General features: G+C 31.0%; 2 protein-coding genes across 3 annotated transcripts in view; one reads left to right on the plus strand and one right to left on the minus strand.

Moving 5' to 3' along the window:
• Positions 1-21,680, plus strand: part of LOC134712860 (26S proteasome non-ATPase regulatory subunit 1-like) — a 136,450-nt gene that overhangs the window by 95,667 nt on the left and 19,103 nt on the right. The gene's annotated exons all lie outside the window — the stretch shown is intronic.
• Positions 60-17,907, minus strand: LOC134712859 (5-hydroxytryptamine receptor 2C-like). Its single transcript, XM_063574826.1, has 2 exons — positions 17,306-17,907; positions 60-1,959 (listed from the first exon to the last, which is right to left on the minus strand). The coding sequence occupies exons 1-2, from the start codon at positions 17,619-17,621 to the stop codon at positions 821-823; spliced, it is 1,455 nt and encodes a 484-aa protein (XP_063430896.1). The 5' UTR covers positions 17,622-17,907; the 3' UTR covers positions 60-820.

Consider the following 21,680-nt stretch of genomic DNA (forward strand, 5'->3'; position numbering starts at 1 on the left):
TGTCTAAAACCACTTGATATCTTTATTTATAGTCATAACAAAACATAATATAGCAAAGAAATAACAGTTCTATTTTAAATGAACACATTATGGAACAAAATTAAAAGACTTTTGCCCTCAGCTCTTAAATGACTGTTTAAAAAGGAACCAATATAATATGTTCCGTGACGTGACGAAGAGTTTTAGCATTTCTTTTACTTTCTGTTCTTTTTATGATTTTGTGAAACCACAATTTCAGCAAAAGCTACTTAAGTTAATCAATAAAGCAGGAATAATTCCACCAGGTAATTTTATATTGATGAAAAACATTAAACCAGGGGTCCACTTAGGTAGTCCCTGATTTTGTGTTGTTCTAAATGAGTTAATAAGAGATTTGATTTTTTTAGTCATCTTCATTCTGGTGATCCACTTATGATTGTAATGACACATTTAGAACAGAAGAAACTATAAATGCTGTTACATTGCTGATCAAGATAGAAACACCCAATGATCACAGAAAAAAGATGAAAGATTCTAAATGGGATATCTGATGTTCTGCTGTTGATATTCACTATCCATCAGTAAATTATGTATTTCCAATGATATTAATAATTTTAAGATAGAAGCTGTGGTTATTTTTGTTGATATTTATTATTTGCGTTAATGATAACCCTTGATCAAGATATTTCTCAACAAATAAAGTTGAAGTAGAAATTAAAGAAGATATATATTATTTTAATATTGGAAATCCATCTTTGAGACAATTAAAAACAGTTAGAGATGATTAATTGGCTTCTGACAGGTGAATTGTACCTGACTATAAGATGATTTTTATGTTTCGTCAGCAGGGTGTCTCTAAGCTAACAGTACTGGAACTGGTTGGATAGTGACTGATCCCGTTACTTAACATCCAACGTTGGACCCGAGTTTTACGTTGAAGCGTATCATATTGACAAAGTATCAGCTTTTTAAAGGTCATTTTAAATGTTTTGTTAAACATGGTATAAATGATAGGATTGATTGTGCTTGATAAGTAGCCGAGCCATACGAACGTTGAAATCAGTGTCTGACTAAAGAAGCATTTATCACATAACGCTGAAGTAATGTTGACGATGAAAAATGGCGCCCAGCAGACTACAAATATTATAAATACTATTCCAATGACTTTTGAAGCTTTTTGTTCAGTCTGAACATCATCTGTTTTTATTCTGGCTTCTTTAAGCTCCATTTGATGTTTCTTGATCAGTCTAGATAATGCTGAGGGACTTGACAGATTAAAGTTTGCCTTTTTATCCCATTTACTGTTTAGCACTTCTTGTGAATGATACACTGAACATTCCTTGTCAGGTGATACATCTCCTGGACTAAGATACGGGGCATTCTTTTGAATAGGAAAAGTTAAGCTGGGACGTAATCGCTGTTTTCTACCTGGCTTTCTACCTATCATTGGTGAAAACTGATTATCGGCATTCCCAACAATACTTCCATTTGGAGAAGTTAGTTTTGATTGAAATCGTACATATGGACGGCGTTGAACAGGTTTTCGACTCAGCGATCTCCTCATTATAGGTTTACCATTCTGATTTCCTCTTTGACACTTTTTAGACTGTCGTATGAGTAAATACAAAGTTATACTGTAGGATAAAATCATGATAAAAAGTGGAATGAAGAAAGCACATATTGATCCATATATCATAAAATGTTTGTTGCTTAGAACACAGTAGTTTCCACTCAAAACATTGGACTCGTCTACAAATCCTAGAATTGTAATAGGGCTTGATATTGTCACTGCTATAACCCACACCATTATTATTTTTAATATCACAACAGTTTTTGATTTATTACGGTTTGAAAGAGGTGCTCGTATAGCCATGAATCTTTCAAGTGATATCGTACATAAATGAAGTATAGAGGAAGTACACATGAAGACATCAGCTGTCACAAAGAAATCACAAAGAACTGGTCCAAACAACCACTGACCTGAAATATAAATAAACAAGCATTAGTCAAATAATTGATAAAAACACAATAGAAAAACAAAAATGTCTACATCCACTGATTTGAAATACTAGAACCCTATTTAAAGTTCAAAAATGTCTATAGAAGTCTTATAGTTTAAAGAAATTTTTAATTTATTAACTCTTGTATTATTGCATATGTATCAAGAGATGTTAAGAAATGGGGAACATGCTAAAAAGCAAGGTTACGCAGTATATTTGCATGCTAAACAATATCCTTTCTTTTTATAATATCTTAAAATTGAGGATGGACTTGTGTTGGATCATGATCAGAGAGAACTTTGCTCCTTTAAAGATGCCTTGGAAATAAACTCATTATAGATATCAGGACTAAATTTTGTATATATCCCAGACGCACGTTTCGTCTACAAAAGACTCATCAGTGACGCTCGAATCCAAAAAAGTGAAAAAAGACCAAATAAAGTACGAAGTTGAAGAGCATTAAGGTCCAAAATTCCTAAAAGTTTTGCCAAATACACTCACTCACTAAGGTAAAGACATTCTTTACAATTTTGAACATATTGCTTTAAATGTTTTTACCACACATCCATGTTTTGTATCTTGCAGAGGCATACAGTTTCTGTTCTCATATTATAGTATTTACAATACATTGTGTTGTATTTCCTGTCAGTAATGTATAATTTTATGAAGAAATCATATTTCGATAGAAACTTTATTGATTAAAGGAAGGAGCCTCATTCTGCATTCTGGTCTGTGCTTGACAACTATTGTCAACCAGCAATTATTGTCTTAATTGTCCAGTGATGTTAGTGAAGATTCTACAACCATTTTGTGTAGTGCTATTTCAACTCAGTAGAGATATTCCAGGTTCAAGTTGTCCCAAATATCATAACCACTTTATTTATTGTATTTCAACCCTGAGGATGTTTGTCTGTCTGTCCGTCACATATTGTTTCTGCTCTCCAACTTAAAAAAAATCTGTAAGGCTCTTAACTAATGGGACAGGCATACACAGAATGTCATCAAGTCCATGTTTAGAGAGATATTGACAAGGCTTAGACCATTTGCTGACTTTAATGTCTTATTTTAGTTTCCATATATGAAAATGGTTTTGAAAACATACAATAGTTAATGAATAAATCATAAAACTAAGTGGCTATAAGTTTAATGATTGATTAATTAGTGTTAATTGTTATTTTGCAGTGTTAATGAGGTTATTCCAATATTGAAATATCAAAAATGAAAATGTTTTTGATGATTAATTAGATTTTGATGTAAGTACTCTGTAACTTATATTCTAATGCATTCTTTATGTTTTTAGATGTCATTTCTCTATAAGGTTCAGTTAAGGTTAATATTGTGGTAAATATCACTTAAAGTGGTGCCATTATCAAGTACATGTGTTAGTTAATGCAAGAGATAATTATCACCCACAAATAATTTTGCTGAAATACTTTAAATATTTCATATTCTTTACATTTCAACCAAACTTTCATTGGGCCTCAGGTGTGGTGCCGCGTTTAAATTCAAGAAATGAGGTAGAAGAAAATAACAAATTTCTAGAAAAATGAAATCTGTACTTTTTCTGGTCAATATATTTATAATATTATAGGAAGCAGATAAACATTTTTTCTTTTATTAATCTTTAAAATAATACATTAGCATTACAAAAACGGATTTACATTTGAAGTTTTAAACTGACTCTTTACAGGGCCATTGATTCAGGTTACTAGCTTTATTCCTTTTAAAATACTTTCTTTTTTATATTGATCAATTATTGAAGTTAAAATCCTAGCTGGATTATTTCTAATTCCTCCATTGAACTTCAGAAGGATTAAACTTTTTACGATTCCATATTTTCAGAGTAAAATAGAAGCAGAAAATTGGATAGGCAAATCAATTTAACCCTGCTGCAGGGAAAACAGTGGTAGTTAGCAGGGTCAATACCCTGGAAGAAAAAGCCAAATCAATTACGTCTAACAATCATCTATCATTAAATAGCAGTCTGGAAATCTAATCACTGTAAAATATTCTCTAATTCACATATCATATAAAAGTATAATAAACAAAACCAAAGTTTGTCAACAAAAAGGCCAATGATACTACACTTTATTATTATACCAGACTTTATACATTCTAAAGCCTCTACTTGGAATATAGTAAATTGCTGTAAAGCTTTTATAACATTTTTATAGGCCTAAGGATTTTATCTTTTTTTTTCTTACTTTACTTAATTGCCAATCTTTGGGTTCATATCCTTTAATACAACATTTTATAACCTGCTCTGAATGTTACAGTTTCAAAAAATAGATAATTTCTTTGACTTTACTTGACATACTTAATAAAAAGAACTACAATTTCTTTTTAATTTGTTTTGATGAAATAGATTTGAATCTTTTCAGCTTCTAAATTGGCTTTCAATACGAGAAATACAAATAAATCTGGAAAGAGAAAATGTTTTTAAAAACACATAAATAGAAAAATATATTTATTATAGAAGAATTAAGAATGAAACGATCAACCATAATTTGAATAAATAACCATCAGCATTGTTTTAATATTATTTATCGTGGGGGGCAGAATTGACTAAGAATTGTGATGTCACAATTGCCTACTGATTAACGTCATTAATATGTTGTGTTTAATTAGCGGAAGATTTATCAATGTTACTTTAGTTTATTGATATTGATTTTGTGTGGATTAAGAAATTGATGTTTCTAGTATTAAAACTTATGGATTTTAAATAAAACTGAGTTCTGTTGAATGGCAGATAAACTGAATCATATAATAAAGTTATAAAATATTAGGGATGAACTCTCTGCACAGAGAGGATAACTGAATCTTAAAGATGGCATAGCAACAGTTCAGTAGGACGTAGTCACCAAGAAAGTAAAACACTAGTTATAGGTCTACTATATTTTGTTTTCAATTCTGTCACACTTTCAAAGAAACTTGTAAAAAGAATACATCATATTCTGAGTAAGCATTCTAACAGTGATGATTTGAAAAGTTTGAGCACAATTCAGATTTGTCCGACACAATTTTTCTGCTTTTTGGTACTTTTAAAGTAAGGAGTGGGGAGATGCTAGGCACACCAATGCATGCATTTCTGTTTCTAATAATTCTGATTGACAATACTTGCTCTATTGAATCATTTGTCAGGAACTCAATGTCTGTCTGCATGGGTCAGGATTCCACTGACCTCATATGTATAGAAAATTGATGAAAGTTAAACATTCATGATTCACTTTAAAAGGGCAACCTTATCATCAAAGATTTTCAGTATACTATGCATTCAAAGACAAATTACCAGACTATAGACATGTAGCATGTCCAATCTATCTATTAAATTAAGTTGTTCCTTTTATTTGAATGTTTTATTTTGTGACTGCTGTATAATGGGTACTTTAAAGCAGATATAAAATGTACTTCTCTACGTAGCCATGGCTCCCTTTTTAAACCAGATGCTCCGCAGGGCGTAGCTTTATACGACCGCAGAGGTTGAACCCTGAACGGTTGGGGCAAGTATGGACACAACATTCAAGCTGGATTCCGCTCTAAATTTGGATTGTGATTAAATAGTTGACACAGCATAGGTTTCTGACACAGAATGAATGTATTCAAATGAACTTAAAATTTTTGTTTTCTCTTAGAGCAATTCACTATGCTGTTGAATATTAATCCTCTCAAAAAAATGTTTGAAGAAATTTTCTTTTTATTTATGAAATTTCAAATGAGAAAAATTTAACCCAATTTTTTATTCACATCCCCCTTTCCCTTATTCCAAAACTAATTTCAATTAAAATATTCTAATGGAGTTTGCAACAATTACTACTCATTTAAATACATGATGTAAAAAAAACTGCTTGTTATCACTGAATGGTAAAGATTATTTAAATTTATAAGTTGGTAGTAAAAAGTGAATATACATTGTATATTGTATATAACAAAGATTTAAGTTGATTCTGGACAAAGAAAGATAACTCCAATTAAAAAAAAATCTTGCAGATATTTCTTGCTTACTATACTGGACAAAGAAAGATAACTCTTAATTAAAAAAAAATTTGCTATTTCACAATATTGTGAAATTAGATATTTCTTGCCATTGCACAATACTGTGCAATTGAAAAGACTTGCTATTGCACAATACTTAATATAATAATTTTAGATCCTGATTTGGACCAACTTGAAAACTGGGCCCATAATCAAAAATCTAAGTACATGTTTAGATTCAGCATATCAAAGAGGCCCAAGAATTTATTTTTTGTTAAAATCAAACTTAGTTTAATTTTGGACCCTTTGCACTTTAATTTAGACCAATTTTAAAACTGGACCAAAAATTAAGAATCTACATACACAGTTAGATTTGGCATATCAAAGAACCCCAATTATTCAATTTTTGTTGAAATCAAACAATGTTTAATTTTGGACCCCGATTTGGGCCAACTTGAAAACTGGGCCAATAATCAAAAATCTAAGTACATTTTTAGATTCAGCATATCAAAGAACCCCAAGGTTTCAATTTTTGTTAAAATCAAACTAAGTTAAATTTTGGACCCTTTGGACCTTAATGTAGACCAATTTGAAAACGGGACCAAAAATTAAGAATCTACATACACAGTTAGATTCGCCATATTAAAGAACCCCAATTATTCAATTTTGATGAAATCAAACAAAGTTTAATTTTGGACCCTTTGGGCCCCTTTTTCCTTAACTGTTGGGACCAAAACTTCCAAAATCAATATCAACCTTCCTTTTATAGTCATAAACCTTGTGTTTAAATTTCATAGATTTCTATTTACTTATACTAACGCTATGGTGCAAAAACAAGAAAAATGCTTTTTGGCCCCTAATTCCTAAACTGTTGGGACCGAAACTCCCAAAATCAATACCAACCTTCCTTTTGTGGTCATAAACATTGTGTTTAAATTTCATTGATTTCTATTTACTAAAGTTATTGTGCGAAAACCAAGAATAATGCTTATTTGGGCCCTTTTTTGGCCCCTAATTCCTAAACTGTTGAAAATAAAACTCCCAAAATCAATCCCAACCTTTATTTTGTGGTTATAAACCTTGTGTCAAAATTTCATAGATTTCTATTAACTTAAACTAAAGTTATAGTGCGAAAACCAAGAAAATGCTTATTTGGGCCCTTTTTGGCCCCTAATTCCTAAAATGTTGGGACCAAAACTCCCAAAATCAATACCAGCCTTCCTTTTATGGTCATAAACCTTGTGTTAAAATTTCATAGATTTCTATTCACTTTTACTAAAGTTAGAGTGCGAAAACTAAAAGTATTCGGACGACGACGCCAACGTGATAGCAATATACGACGAAAATTTTTTCAAAATTTGCGGTCGTATAAAAATTGAGGGAGTAATATATCATTTCCTGTTTTTATAATATTAATAAGGCCTCATTTGAATAGTGAAACCCTTTCATTAGACCACCATGCTACATGTACAAATGATTTACCTGGAAGTAGAGCAAATTTTTTATTTTTATTTGTTTGCCATGCAGATTAGAATAACATTGAATTTTCAATAACCCCAATTAATTACTCTTGGCACCTGAATCTTTAGCAAATATATCATTTTCTCTTATTATTGATTATGATTAGTTCTTATAAGAAATATAAGTTTAATATGCATCAGATCAAAATTCATAGATCAACCAATAAAATGTTATAAGACAGCACTAACAATCTTCTGTTGATTATAACATAACAATCATCATCTTAACAGACAGATAATAAACAGACATATTTTATAAAGACAAAGTCTGGCTCAAGCAAATTAAATATTATTTCAAATCAATAAAAATAAAGCTTTTGCTCATTGTTGAAGGCCATACAGTGACCTTTAGTTGTTAATGTTTGTGTCATTTTGGTCTTTTGTGAATAGTTGTCTCATTCGTAATCATACCACATCTTCTTTTTTATATTTACCCAGAAGACCTTTATAACTCATTTACAGATGTAATGGCTTTCAAAAATTTGTTGTAAACCTTAAAATTTTGAAATATGAAATCTCCCTTTCTGTTGGTGGTAATGTTCAATTTTAAAGGATCGTTTTTATTCCCCCTAATTTGCCATTATGTAATAGGTTTTTATTCTGTAGAATATTTTACTAATCATAGTAAACAGCTTATTATACATAGCTGTCATTTACCAAGTATATATTAATTCAGTAAAACTTTAATGATGTTCTATTTTATAACTAGTTTATTTGGATTAGATGACTGTAAGTTGTAACTGCAGTAGAAAATTTACAAATGTTATTATGTTTTTAAGTCCAGGGCTATATAGTCAGAACATCTATCATAATTTTGCTGTCCTACTCAAATATATCATTTCTTTTATTCTGGATGAATGCATAATGGTAACTAGTTTGTCAGTACTGAAAAGTGTTGTTGCAAGTTAAAATGATCTTAAGGCATTGTTTTTAACTTTGGTAGATTCTTTATTAATTTAGTGTAACTTTCTACTGGAAGCTAGAAATATTGACTGACAGGTTTCCAAATCTGCTTTCAAGAAAACATGATTTGTATTGTCTTAATGGATTGAAGGCATTGTTCTAGAAATCTCAATAAAACAACAAGAAAAGTTGCCTTGAATTCACAGTGAACCTTGAAAAATTGTTTTTCCAAATATACAATAAGTAGAAAGACTTGCCTTTTGATCTGTGAATAATATTTCCTTGGACTGATTGACCAGGGATGTATATGGTGAGCCAGCCCACCTATGACACTGACCATATTAGTTCCACTGGCAAAACTTCATTATTTCAGAAATTGATTGGTTTGGGTGAAGAAATGTCTTCCTCACTTAATTTTACATGGCAGTATGTATAGCACATATTTACTGTTTACTTAGCAGCATGAACCCAAAACATTGTGCATCAATATTCTTTCATCAAATTTTTAAGGACTATGGGAATGTCTTAGTTAAGTTGGCCTGTATCTCACCCTTGTAGCTACCAGAATGTCTGTCTTCTGACCAATAATAGAAACCAGGATGTTAAAAAAAAACACTCTATTTACACACAAAAATGGTAAAAGATATCTTAAACAATTTTTGTTAGAGAATATACAGGTACATATTTTTAACATTGCAAAGATGGCTACTTATCTTCAAATTTATCTTCCACAGCTTTTTTAATTTTTTATTTTTTTCTTTAATTCAGTATATGAATGGAAAGAAAATGACCATGCAAAAATGAAAATTACAACATTATCTGACAAGTGTTGGAACCATTTGTCAAAATTATGTTTCTGGTTGCCTATAAATATCTTAGTTTGTAACAGGACATGAGCTTGTGGTGGGGGTAAACTATATTTTAATATCAATTTTTATTTCCTTTATCTCCGTGCAGTTCAAAGCTTGCCATTAAACAGTTCCACACTATGATACTGATTTTACTGTTGACAGGTGGAACCTTTAAATCAGGTGTTAACAACTTACAGTGAAAACAATAACAGTTGTGGTTAGACATGTCAGCCAACTGGTGTTATAGACAGGCTGAAATGTCTGACAACTGGGGGATTTTAAATTATATCATTCTAAGAGAAACTTGTGGTGAGACATTCTTCTAAAGAGGTATTTAAAAGATTGATTGATTGATTGATTGATTGATTGATTGATGAGATATAAAATCAGGTAGTATTTAGGTTGGTTAGTAGGTCAAATTTGTCTGCCAACAGGATGAGTTAAAGTAGGTCATGGTAGTGTCTCATGAAGTTAGTAGGTCAAAAATGTCTGCCTACAGGATGAGTTAAAGTAGGTCATTATGTTAATTAGGGAGTTAGTAGGTCAAAAATGTTTGCCAACAGGATGAGTTAAAATAGGTCATAGTTAATGAGGGAGTTAGTAGGTCAAATGTGTCTACCAACAGGATGAGTTAAAGTAGGTCATGGTAGTGTCTCATGAAGTTAGTAGGTCAAAAATGTCTGCCAACAGGATGAGTTTAAGTAGGTCATAGTTTATGAGGGAGTAAGTAGGTCAAATGTGTCTACCAACAGGATAAGTTAAAGTAGGTCATGGTAGTGTCTCAGGAAGTTAGTAGGTCAATCATGTCTTCCAACTGGATGAGTTGAAGTAGGTCATAAGAGTGAGGAAGTTAGTAGGTCAAACATGTCCACCAATTGGATGATGTTCAGTAAATTAGTGTAGTCGGTGATTTAGTAGGTCAAACATTTGTGCCTGTGAGCTTGGTGATGTAAATTAGGTCATAGTAGTGAGGGAGATAGTAGGTCAAATACTTTTGCCAACTAGATGAAGTAAGTTATGAATGGTTGTCTGACATGTCTGTTATCTGAATCAGTTGTTATACTCAAAAACACAACCATACAATGATGGTCACTTGGTACAAAGGTTATTTAGTACACAGAATGGTCTTTCTGGCAGCTAGGGATATATTGTTTGGTACACAGTTAACCTGGCCAACAAATGGTCTTCAACAATAAAGTGTGTGTGAAATATCAAGAGTAAGAATATTAAAGGACTATAAATTTATATTTTTGGAATTGGTCACTCAGTGCAGCCATGTGGTCATCCTTGTGGGTGTATATGAAGAGGTTTACAAGTTTACAGTAATTTAAAGCATTGGGTTAAATTCTGATAGATTAGATATGTTTCTTATTAAATCAGCTATAAGGTCAGATGGTTAGGAATAATTCACAAAATATCATTTGTTCCACATGTGTGTACCTGACATTAGTTTGATCTGTTGTAATCTTCTTTTAATGACATCTATACTTAATTTATTTTGGGTGATAGATACATTTAGGTTGTAAAGTACTTGTTTATTTTAGGCTCATGTGTAAAGTTTCTTCCATGTTTTTGCACTGGAGTTCATTTTGACCAAGGAAAGCCAGGAATAGTTATTAATGAAACCATTGATATCAGTGGGCTGAGTGAGTGAGACAAAACATGTTGGTCTTTTCACTCTTGTGGGTTAACTAGTACACAAATGTAATCCCCTAAGTCAATTAGTTCATATAACTGTCCATTTATCCATCGCTGTGGTTAGTGTTCAATGGTCTGTGATTTCACTTGTAATCTTTTTGGTCTTTGTTTCTTGTCAGCACTGGTAAATTAATTTCATTATCAGATTCATGGAAATTGATATTTGAATTGAATGCTAAAATCAGTTTAAAGTGAAGTGCAATCATGCAGTTTGGATATTTGTCATATTTGCAGTTGTCACAATTGCAATGGTACCATGACCTAAATGGGGAATGACCAATCTTCCTTATAGCACTTTTTATTTTTTTATTTTTTTTACATACCACCAGATATATATTAGCTAATTTATATGTAGTAATCACAACATGGTAGTCAAAGAGGGGGAAAGGTTCATGCATGCAGGATTATGTGCCACCATTTTACTTAAATGATAAAAAGAACCTGTGGTATTTCTTTTAATGTCATTAAAAATGAACTCAACTTTTACGATGAATTCAACAAATAGTTGATTTCTTGCTGATTTTGTTTATCTTCCATCTCTGTAATATCATGGTATTGCTATGAATTTATTTAACATTCACAGTTTGACTTACATAGAATACTGTAGAACAAGCTGGTGTGTGAATGAAGTTTTTGTGCCAGCAATATATAGATAGGAATCTTATTTCTGTTGATTATAAAATGTTTAATGTCATGGAGATCCCAGACAAAATGTCAGAATATTTACACTGAAAACATTCTGTAATCAGAGACTGACTGTTGTCTTGTAAAGGTTTTCTTATGTTTGTAAACATCAGATGAGACAAACTAGGTAATTGCAAGGCACTTGCCAAAAGGGTTTTGTGTCCTTGCCCTTGCAGTATTATATAATATAATGTTGGCAAATTGTGGCAATGATTCCTGTCATCAGATGTCTCTCCTTAAATTTTAGTTTACTATTGTCAGCATGAAGACCTTTGTTAACTATGGATATTTCTTGGTTAAATTATGACAAAAAAAATGTAAATAAGAGTCGACCTGATACTGATAAATGTCTAAACTGTAAATGATGGTTTAAAAGTTGTATAAGACAGTATAATCTCCGTAGTTCTTGTTTTTCAACCTTCTATCCTACTGGCAGACAAAAAATGTTTTAAAAAAGCCAAGTCGAAAAGGTGTCATCAATGGAATTGTTTTTATGCATTAAATTCTTGTCCTATTGTATGTACAGTCTAACATTGAAAAGAACATCCTGACTGAGTCGTATTACCATATACATTGTTCCACGTCTATTTCACATGTATAGCTAAATCAATGGAGTTAGGATGGCATATTGTTTAGTCAGATAATTGTTTTAATAACTTACAACAGAAAAGAAAACTCATTGTTTTTTCATAATATTGATTAAAATATAATTTGGAAGTTGGCAAAAGTGTAATCTAGTTCTGAAAGGCTGTCAGTTTCATCTTAAAGCATGAAATTAAAAAAGATGATGATTTCCATACAAGTAAAATAGATATTCCAATGTCAGTCTGTTTGTATTGGTTGCCTATCCTGTCAAGGGCTTTGTAACACAATAGTTAAGATTAGATATGGAAATTAGAAAGGTTTTATAAGGATATTAGGTCTATATAGAGATCTAAATAGGTTTGTTATAACACTGATTCATCTTGCATGTTAGACCACTATTAACCAAAATTAAAACTCCCACAACTAAAGGGTTTTTCTGTAATCATTTTCACAAGTCCATCAGCCAAGAAGGTTTCTGACCATATTTATTTTAGAGTATCTAATCTTAAAGAATAAATAACATGAAAAAAGGAAGGACTGTCTAAGGATGTTGACCATTCTGATATAAGAGACAATTAATGTAGAAACAATCTGTTCTGTAACTAATACAGACTGAACTCTTTCATGTGATTTTAATTAAGGTTGACTTCAGTTCTGTTTGATCAATTTGGATCTGAACACCTGACTATTTCTATATTATGACGTAACATGACAGTGTGGGGTTGTCTTTCCTTTAAACTGCTTAAAAGATTAAAAACAGATTATCGAAGTTTTAGACCAAAAAATGTTCTAGAAAAATATACTTGTTTGTTCAAGAACCGGTTTTAAAGTTCCATAACAATTTTATCTGTCACAGGTTTTCCATTCTTGTTTCTCATCCATCTCACAACAATGTATAGTGTAAACAATCCTCGTTATTTTTTTTACATATTGTGTTTATGGTTCCATCCTTGGTTATAAATTGATGCTTTCTTAATAAATAAATAAGAAATTAAGAATTGAGTTTCCTATAGATTTTAATGATTAGTCATTCTATAGTTCTATTATGACATTAATCAGAAATAAAGAAGGCAACTTTTCCTTTTACTTTCCAACTACTTCAGATGACTCAGATCCCTTTGAAATTCCACATTCAGTAGCATGTATTGAATCTACAGGAATCCCTTCCATTCTCTCTGATTTGTGAGCAAGTCACTTCTCATGCACCTGTCTAGTATACATAGGTTTTAGAACATGACCAGTTACAAGACAATTGATTGATATGAAGGGGTAATCAGACTGTACTTATATTCAAAAGGAAACACAAAAACCATTGGAATTCTCAAAAAACAATAGCAAAATAACTCAGTTTTTAGTCAACTGTTGCAATTTGAGAGAAGCAGCAGCTGGCAGGAAGTTAAGACATAGCTTATTCCAATGTATATTGAAAACAAACATTAGTTTTTTTAAATGTGAAAAAGATAAATTTCCAGCCTTAAGAATGGTCAAATATAAAAATCCCATTCTTTAGAGCTATAAGTAAAAGAATTGCTATAAGATTGGCAGCATTAATCAGCAGGTGTAGACATAAGTCATCTTCTGTGGTAGGTAACCTGTTACTGATCAATATAGATCTAAAGTGTATTACCAATCGGAAATTATTACAATCTTAGAAAGTGTATTACCAACCAATCTAAAATTATCTGTATTTAAAATATATATTACCATCTAAATTTAATTCTGAAGTGCTTTGTTTTCAATTATTTCAGTTGATAATAGCTTAAGCCTTCAATTGTTTAAGTATTATATGAAGTAAATAGCCATTATATACAAGTTGTTTTAGTTGATCACAGTTTAAAGAGGTAAATCATATCTTACATCGCAGTAGACAAATTTCTGTTGAAAAAACGAATTAAATAAAAATTAGTGGATGAACAATAAGACAAGTGTATTGCAATTATCCTCTTTCTTATTACTTCAACAATGAACAAATATTCACAAATAATTGTCAAAAATTGTTACAATAAGTGTTATCTTTCTGAAAACCATTTAGGAGCCAGACACTGTTTTCAGTTTGAAGTACTTAGTTATGACATTAGAAAACCTTGTAAAATCTTGTTATTATGTGGTGGTTACTTGTAATTTAATTAGTATTGACAAGATTTAGCACTTCAAGGTTTCCTTTCCGTATTAATGTTTTGTGAAAAGTTGTTGAGCCTTTGGAATATGCATGCTATTCCTGTAGCAGGTGCAATGTTGTCGATCATACCAACGTCCTTCAATCTAAAATCTTAGTTATTAGCAGCATATCTTTTTTTGTCTGACGATAATTAAAAAAATTATTATCAGCAATGTTAGAGGCAAAAGATTGTTCAGACTATCATCTCAGTAAGTTGATATTGTGACCCTTTGCACGTAACATTTATGTATTACATAATTGGAATAAGTACTTAAATAAACACAAATATAGATTTATCACTAGTACAATTAAATTGTAGGTAAAGATCTAGTAAAAGGTGGTACATGATTGCATTAAACATGTATTTAAATTGAATCTGGCTTTCTGATTGGTCAATAGCTTTATGAAGTGAATGTTTCACACAAAATGAAATTCACTATTCTAACTACTACTAAATAGAGATTAATAGCGACTACCCTTGCGGGTATTGCGCCAGATTACCTTATATAAAAACATTTCAAGTAAATGTTTTAGAATCATCATTGTTTAGGTATAAGCCTATATTATATATTCATATAAATTATAGAAATTTGTGAGTTGTTTTTTTTCCTTAAATTTAATCTTATAAGAAATTCACTTAACTGTACAAGCCCTCATTTATCAATAAATGTCGGAGGAGATAACAAAAAAGGGGGGACAGGAAGGGGACAATCAAAAAGCAGAAAATATAAAAAAAAAACTTGGAAGTTTCTGCCATAATGGAAGGGAGAGAGTTGTGTCTGCCCTGTCTCTCTCTATTAGAAATTGTCTACATTTTAGTATACATAAATACATGTTTCTTTTAAACAGCATGTATGATTTATTGGTGTAGGTAGTCTTTTTTATGTCCCCACTGTAGCAGAGGGGGCAGTGAGTTTTACCCTTGTCCATATGTATGTATTCCCAAAATCAGTTTCTGTTCTCTAACTTTAGTTTGCCTCAACTTCATGTCATGAAACTTATACACAATGCTTCTTCCCACATTATACACAGATCAAGTTCAAATTTTGAGGGCATTACTTTTCATATATTAGAGTTATGCCCCTTTACAAATGGAAAAATTGCTGAATTTTTTGTTTCTGTTTCCTAACTTTAGTTTGCTTCAACTAAATGTTATGAAACTTATAATCAATGCTTATTTAATACCACAAAACTCAGATCAAATACAAATTTGGGAAGCATCACTTTTACAGTTCTTGAGTTATGTCCCTTTAGTTATATGCAAGTGGGGGCATCATCTGACTGTCCCATGGACACATTCCCAATTTATTTTTATATACATTCATAAGAATTTCATTGTTTTGTAGTTGGGTTTTTTGGCGTATAAAAGTAATGGTGATGTAATGACGTTGGTTTATTTTCATTATGAAACACAGATTTTTGTACAAAATATACTTTTAAAAAATGCATTTATGGCCTAAGTATGTTTTCTATTGTATTGAGATATCTCTGATATATATTTATTAATATAAGTTTATTGTTTGCCTATTGTATACATTTATAACTGATGTATATATTAATAGAAGTTTATTTTTCACCTACTGTTGGCTATACAATGATTTTATTATAAATAAACAAGAAATCAATGTTTGGTTGTAACATTTGTAATGTAATTGATTAAGTAATTGTTGAACCAAAACTACAGGTTTAAGTATAGCAATATCTTGTATTGAAAACTTTCTTCAAAAGCATTACTCAAATTGAACAATAGTTGGACGTCACACAGTACAAGTTAGGAACACAATTATTGGAGACAGGAAAATGACAGGATTTCCAGCTACTCCTTATAAATGTTCCGATTGTCATGCATATATTACTTGTAAATATAATGAATCAGATATTGTCAAGTTTCTTTCTCTGTTGATCTTATAAACTATGAGATCACCTACATTAGCACATGACCAAAGTAGAAAGTTACAAATTCAAATATGTTTCAGTCATTTCCAATTTTGGAACTCCTTGCTTTTTGTACTTGTATGCTGTGTTTTACTCCAAGAATTATACATGATGAAGAAATTAATTAGTTATGAGATGAAATAATAAAGCAGTTAATTTCCTCACCAAGTGCTTTGTGATCTGATAATGTAATGATATATAAACACCATGAAACAAACTAGTCAATTTTGATGATATCAATGGTGAATATTTCATTACCATCAAAACCAATAATGATTTTTTAAATGAAGGAAATCTTGCATGAAAATAATTTATTTTAAGTAGTGATTTTATAGCATTTTAATGACTGAAAAGATTGTTTCAAGAATTGATTTGGAACTATTTTGTATGAAATGTGTTTTATATAAGGTTTCTAGGATCAGGCTTTAGATGGATATTTTCTCTTAATAACTGTGATGGTTAATGAAGGTTAAATGAATAAGTTGTAATATACAAAATCAGTTTGAAATCAAATGGAATTAAATGTTAAGAATGATGTACAGGAATTTTTCTACAAAAGGAGAAATTAATGGATAAAACAGTCATTTAACATCTTATTTGTTCTCTACTAAAGTCAAATGTCATGCCAGTTTATAACATTTTTTTTTCTTTCCAATCACATTGAAAAATGTTTGTTATTAATAAATTTTGAATGTAAAATCCACTCTTTTAAGCTTTTATCACAATAATAATCGATCAAATGAAGAAAATATACTGGTACTCTTTTTTTATTTTGTGTAAATTTTCTTTATGGAAATTTTTTATTTACTTTGAACTAAAGTTGAAATGGAAAATATTGTTGTAGTTTAATTTCCTTTTGAAAATGTTGTTAAGTTTTCTTTTAATAACTTTTTGGGGTTTTTTCAGCAAGACACAAAGTTTCATAAATTCCAAAATGAATTATCATTATAAAAAAATAGAAGATAAGAAATAAATAAATAATCTTTAATAATAATTTGTGTTTGAATGTGTTTTTCTTACCTGTAAATTCATTAATGATGCTAAAAGGCATAACTATAACACAGACAAGTAAGTCAGTGACAGCAAGAGACAACAGAAAGTAATTGGTGACAGTTTGAAGGCGTTTCTCCATAGATATAGCCATACACACAAGTATATTCCCAGCAATTCCAAATATTATCAACGGAGACCAAAGTAAGATGGCCCAGTTATACTCGGTCTCCATGCTAGAATTTGTGGAGTTTGGATGAATCGTTGATTGGTTCAGCAGTAAATCCCATTGTATATATTCTGTTCCATTCTTTTCACTAAAATTTTTTTGTTGAGATATTGTCATCTTTATAATTAGACGACACTTTGATATTTCTTTTGTACTTTTTCTAACTTTTGAACTTTTTGAAACATGTGACCAGAAGTTCTAAAATGCACAACATATTCCATGATCATAGTGACGTACAATGTGTATTTACTTTATTACGTGAATTATAACGGGATCCTCGTCATGAAATGTTCCTCAATACTTTATTGCAGTGTATTACATCCATCACATTTTTACCTGTCTGGTCAGAATTGATTTTTACAGTTCTGTAGAGGCTGAAACAAGAAGTTTTGATTGGTTTGAATAGATAATTAATATATTGTTATCAATAATTCCTATAGGTATGTGTTAAACCCACTTAATCAGTGACACCAATTAGCGTAACAATCAATACAGTCTCCTCGAAAATGGCTTTTTCATTTCCGATCTTCTTAAGCAATCAAAGAAATCCTTATTAATTAGTCTGTCAGTATATTTACTTGATTAATATGATATATTTGCTTATTTTATGATATGTTGATCTTAAGATTTCTGATAGAATAGTTTTAACTTAATCATCATTTGATTTTCTCCACCACTTTACTATATACTACAGCAAGTTATTGAAAAAATAAACTACTTTAGAAGAAAATTGTATAAATCCCTTTCAACAGAAACTCAAAATTTTATTTTTATAACTGAATATTGAATATTTAAAATCTACATGATTCAACTATTTCAATAGAAGCTCAAATTTTATTTCTATTATTGAATATAGAATATTCAAAATCTATATGTTTTTTGTAATAATAACACAAAGAAATAAAATATAACTATTGAAGTTATTGGTCAATATTAATGATAATGCAACATGGTACATAATAATGGAAAAATATTCACTTTGATTTCAATGAAATGTCAACGACTGAAATGTGAAATTTTATAAAATTTAAGTTAGTAACAGTAGTGAATTGCATCATTTTTTTTAACGATTATATCCTGGTATTTAGTTTTGTTTTACATCATTTAAGGATAATCCTTATGATGTTATGTTCAAGGATAAGGGATTAATGTAATTGAAGATTAAAGTGTGTTCTTGAATGGAGTTATTTGTAAGGACATATATGGTGGTGACAATTTGATATCAAGACATGAAACTTTAAAGATTCCCAGAGACCAAGTCCTTTGTTAAGAATTGCATGTGACCTATAAATAGAACTCCTTGTGGGGTTTGTTTAATTCATATACCAAAAGTCTGTTTGACATACCAGTTATTAAAACATAATTGAGGCAAGATATTCTTGTAGTTTAACCGTAACTATCAAATGCATCAGTGTCTGATTAATTTATCAGGCTGATGAAGGAAACCTTTATGAAGATCCAAGTGGCAACGTTATTTTTAATTACACTGCAACTTTATAAACAATGTTATATTAATAGAAATCAACTTTCTCTATAAAACGTCAATGATATTGGCTGTATAATGACATCAGGTTATTTTCACTGACAACCCACTGGAGAGTCTAGCTGGAGATGGCAGGAAAATAAGGAGAGCAAGTATCATAGCCAGAGACAACTATTCACAATGACATAGATGATATCAACTAGTTTATTGTACAGTCTTCAACAATAAGCAAAACCAATACTGCGTAGAAAGTTGTAAATGGTCACAACATGATAGAATAACAACAATTCAAACGAGAGAATCAACAGCACAAAACAAAATACTAAATCAAGTATGATATACAGCAACAAATGACAACAACTGAGTTAGAGGCTCCTGACTCTGGGCAGGAACATTCATATTGTGGCTGATCCTTTTGTCATTATGAACAATAAAATATGTTTAAACCATATTGTGGCTGGTTAAACATGTTTTGAGGCATTCAAGTAACCCCTCCCATAAACTCAAGACAGTGGTGCAACATCACAACACCAGGACACAGTACAAAATAAACAAAAAAAATAATGTGATATCCTACAGCAACAAACAAACACAGAAATACAGATAATATACTGTACTGTTTACATCTATTGAATGCTTAGAAGGAAGGTTTTTGTGAAATTGCTTTTGTTATTTGTCAAAGTAAGTTTTATCTTGATGATAAGCTCTCACAGTTATAGTAAACAACAGATAGTTATTTTAATTATAGGAAATAGATTTGTTAACCATTGAACAGTACTTGTTATTTACAGTATGTTATTTTGATTAGCAGTGACACTATTTAGAAATACCTTAACAATTAACGCAGACTGAGACGAAAGCAAAGATAAATTGGATTTTATGATTTCTAGATATAACATGAATAGAAGTCCAGGTATCTGATATGATAACAGGCTTATTTTAAGATGTTTGATAAAAGATATTTTTTAATTGTCTAAGAAATTAAATGTAATAGATCATTAATCCACTTCAAAGAAAAGTAAGAAAAAAAGATACATTTGATTTGTACTTGCCTTGATTTTTGGTCTTTCCTAGTAAGAATTCCATTGATAAATGTATGAGCTATAGTAGGATAGGATGTATCAGTAGTATTGTATATGATTAATTAAGATGAGTATTAAAGCCTTCTGATTGTTGTAGTATTATAGTATAAAGCTATCAACACATCCTATTGATAATTATTTGATGAACAGCTACTTACTCTGTGTGCATTTATTCTTTTTAAAAATAGGTCTTGAAATATCAGTTCATCAAAATTCTAGGGGTTTTTTTCCCTCAAATTTCATGCACAGATTTTTTTCTTCAAGAAAAATACTTCATCTTTTAACTATTTAAGATTGGGGTTTAACCCTAATCACTACTGCACGGTCAGTTTACACACTGAATCTGATGGTATGTGATGAAAAGTTAATTATTAATGGTATTTGATGAAAGTCAGCTACTCATTGGTATCTGGTCAATACTTAGCAGTCAGTTACTCTTCTGGTCTACAAATATATGTTGGGAGTCAGCTACTCACTTGAGCTACTGATTCATGTTGGAAGTCAGTTACTCTTTTTGTGCTACTGTTATATGATGGAAGGCAGTTACTCATTTGGTCTACTAGTATATGTTTGGAGTCAGCTACTTACTTGAGCTACTGGTATATGATGGAAGGCAGTTACTCATTTGGTCTACTAGTATATGTTTGGAGTCAGGTACTCACTTAAGCTACTTGGTCTTAGTATTTGATGGAAGTCAGTTACTCATCTGGTCTACTGGTATATGTTGGAAGTCAGTTACTCTTCTGGTCTACTTGTTATATGATGGAAGTCAGTTACTCTCTTGAGCTACTGTTATATGATGAAAGTCAGTTACTCTCTTAAGCTACTGGTATATGGTGGCCGTCAGTTACTCTTCTGGTCTACTTGTATATGATGGAAGTCAGTTACTCTCTTGAGCTACTAGTATATGATGGAAGTCAGTTACTCTTTTGAGCTACTGTTATATGATGGAAGTCAGTTACTCTCTTGAGCTACTGGTATATGAACTAAGTCAGTTACTCTCTTGAGCTACTGTTATATGATGGAAGTCAGTTATTCTCTTGAGCTACTGGTGTATGATGGAAGTCAGTTACTCTTCTGGTCTACTTGTATATGATGGAAGTCGGTTACTCTCTTGAACTACTGGTATATGATGGAAGTCAGTTACTCTCTTCAGCTACTGCTATATGATGGAAGGCAGTTACTCATTTGGTCTACTAGTATATGTTTGGAGTCAGGTACTCACTTGAGCTACTTAGTCTTAGTATTTGATGGAAGTCAGTTACTCATCTGGTCTACTGGTATATGTTGGAAGTCAGTTACTCTTCTGGTCTACTTGTATATGATGGAAGTCAGTTACTCTCTTGAGCTACTGTTATATGATGAAAGTCAGTTACTCTCTTAAGCTACTGGTATATGGTGGCCGTCAGTTACTCTTCTGGTCTACTTGTATATGATGGAAGTCAGTTACTCTCTTGAGCTACTAGTATATGATGGAAGTCAGTTACTCTTTTGAGCTACTGTTATATGATGGAAGTCAGTTACTCTCTTGAGCTACTGGTATATGAACTAAGTCAGTTACTCTCTTGGGCTACTGTTATATGATGGAAGTCAGTTACTCTCTTCAGCTAT

Source organism: Mytilus trossulus, chromosome 3, assembly GCF_036588685.1.
Source record: "Mytilus trossulus isolate FHL-02 chromosome 3, PNRI_Mtr1.1.1.hap1, whole genome shotgun sequence".
In the NCBI taxonomy this organism is placed as follows: Eukaryota; Metazoa; Mollusca; class Bivalvia; order Mytilida; family Mytilidae; genus Mytilus; species Mytilus trossulus.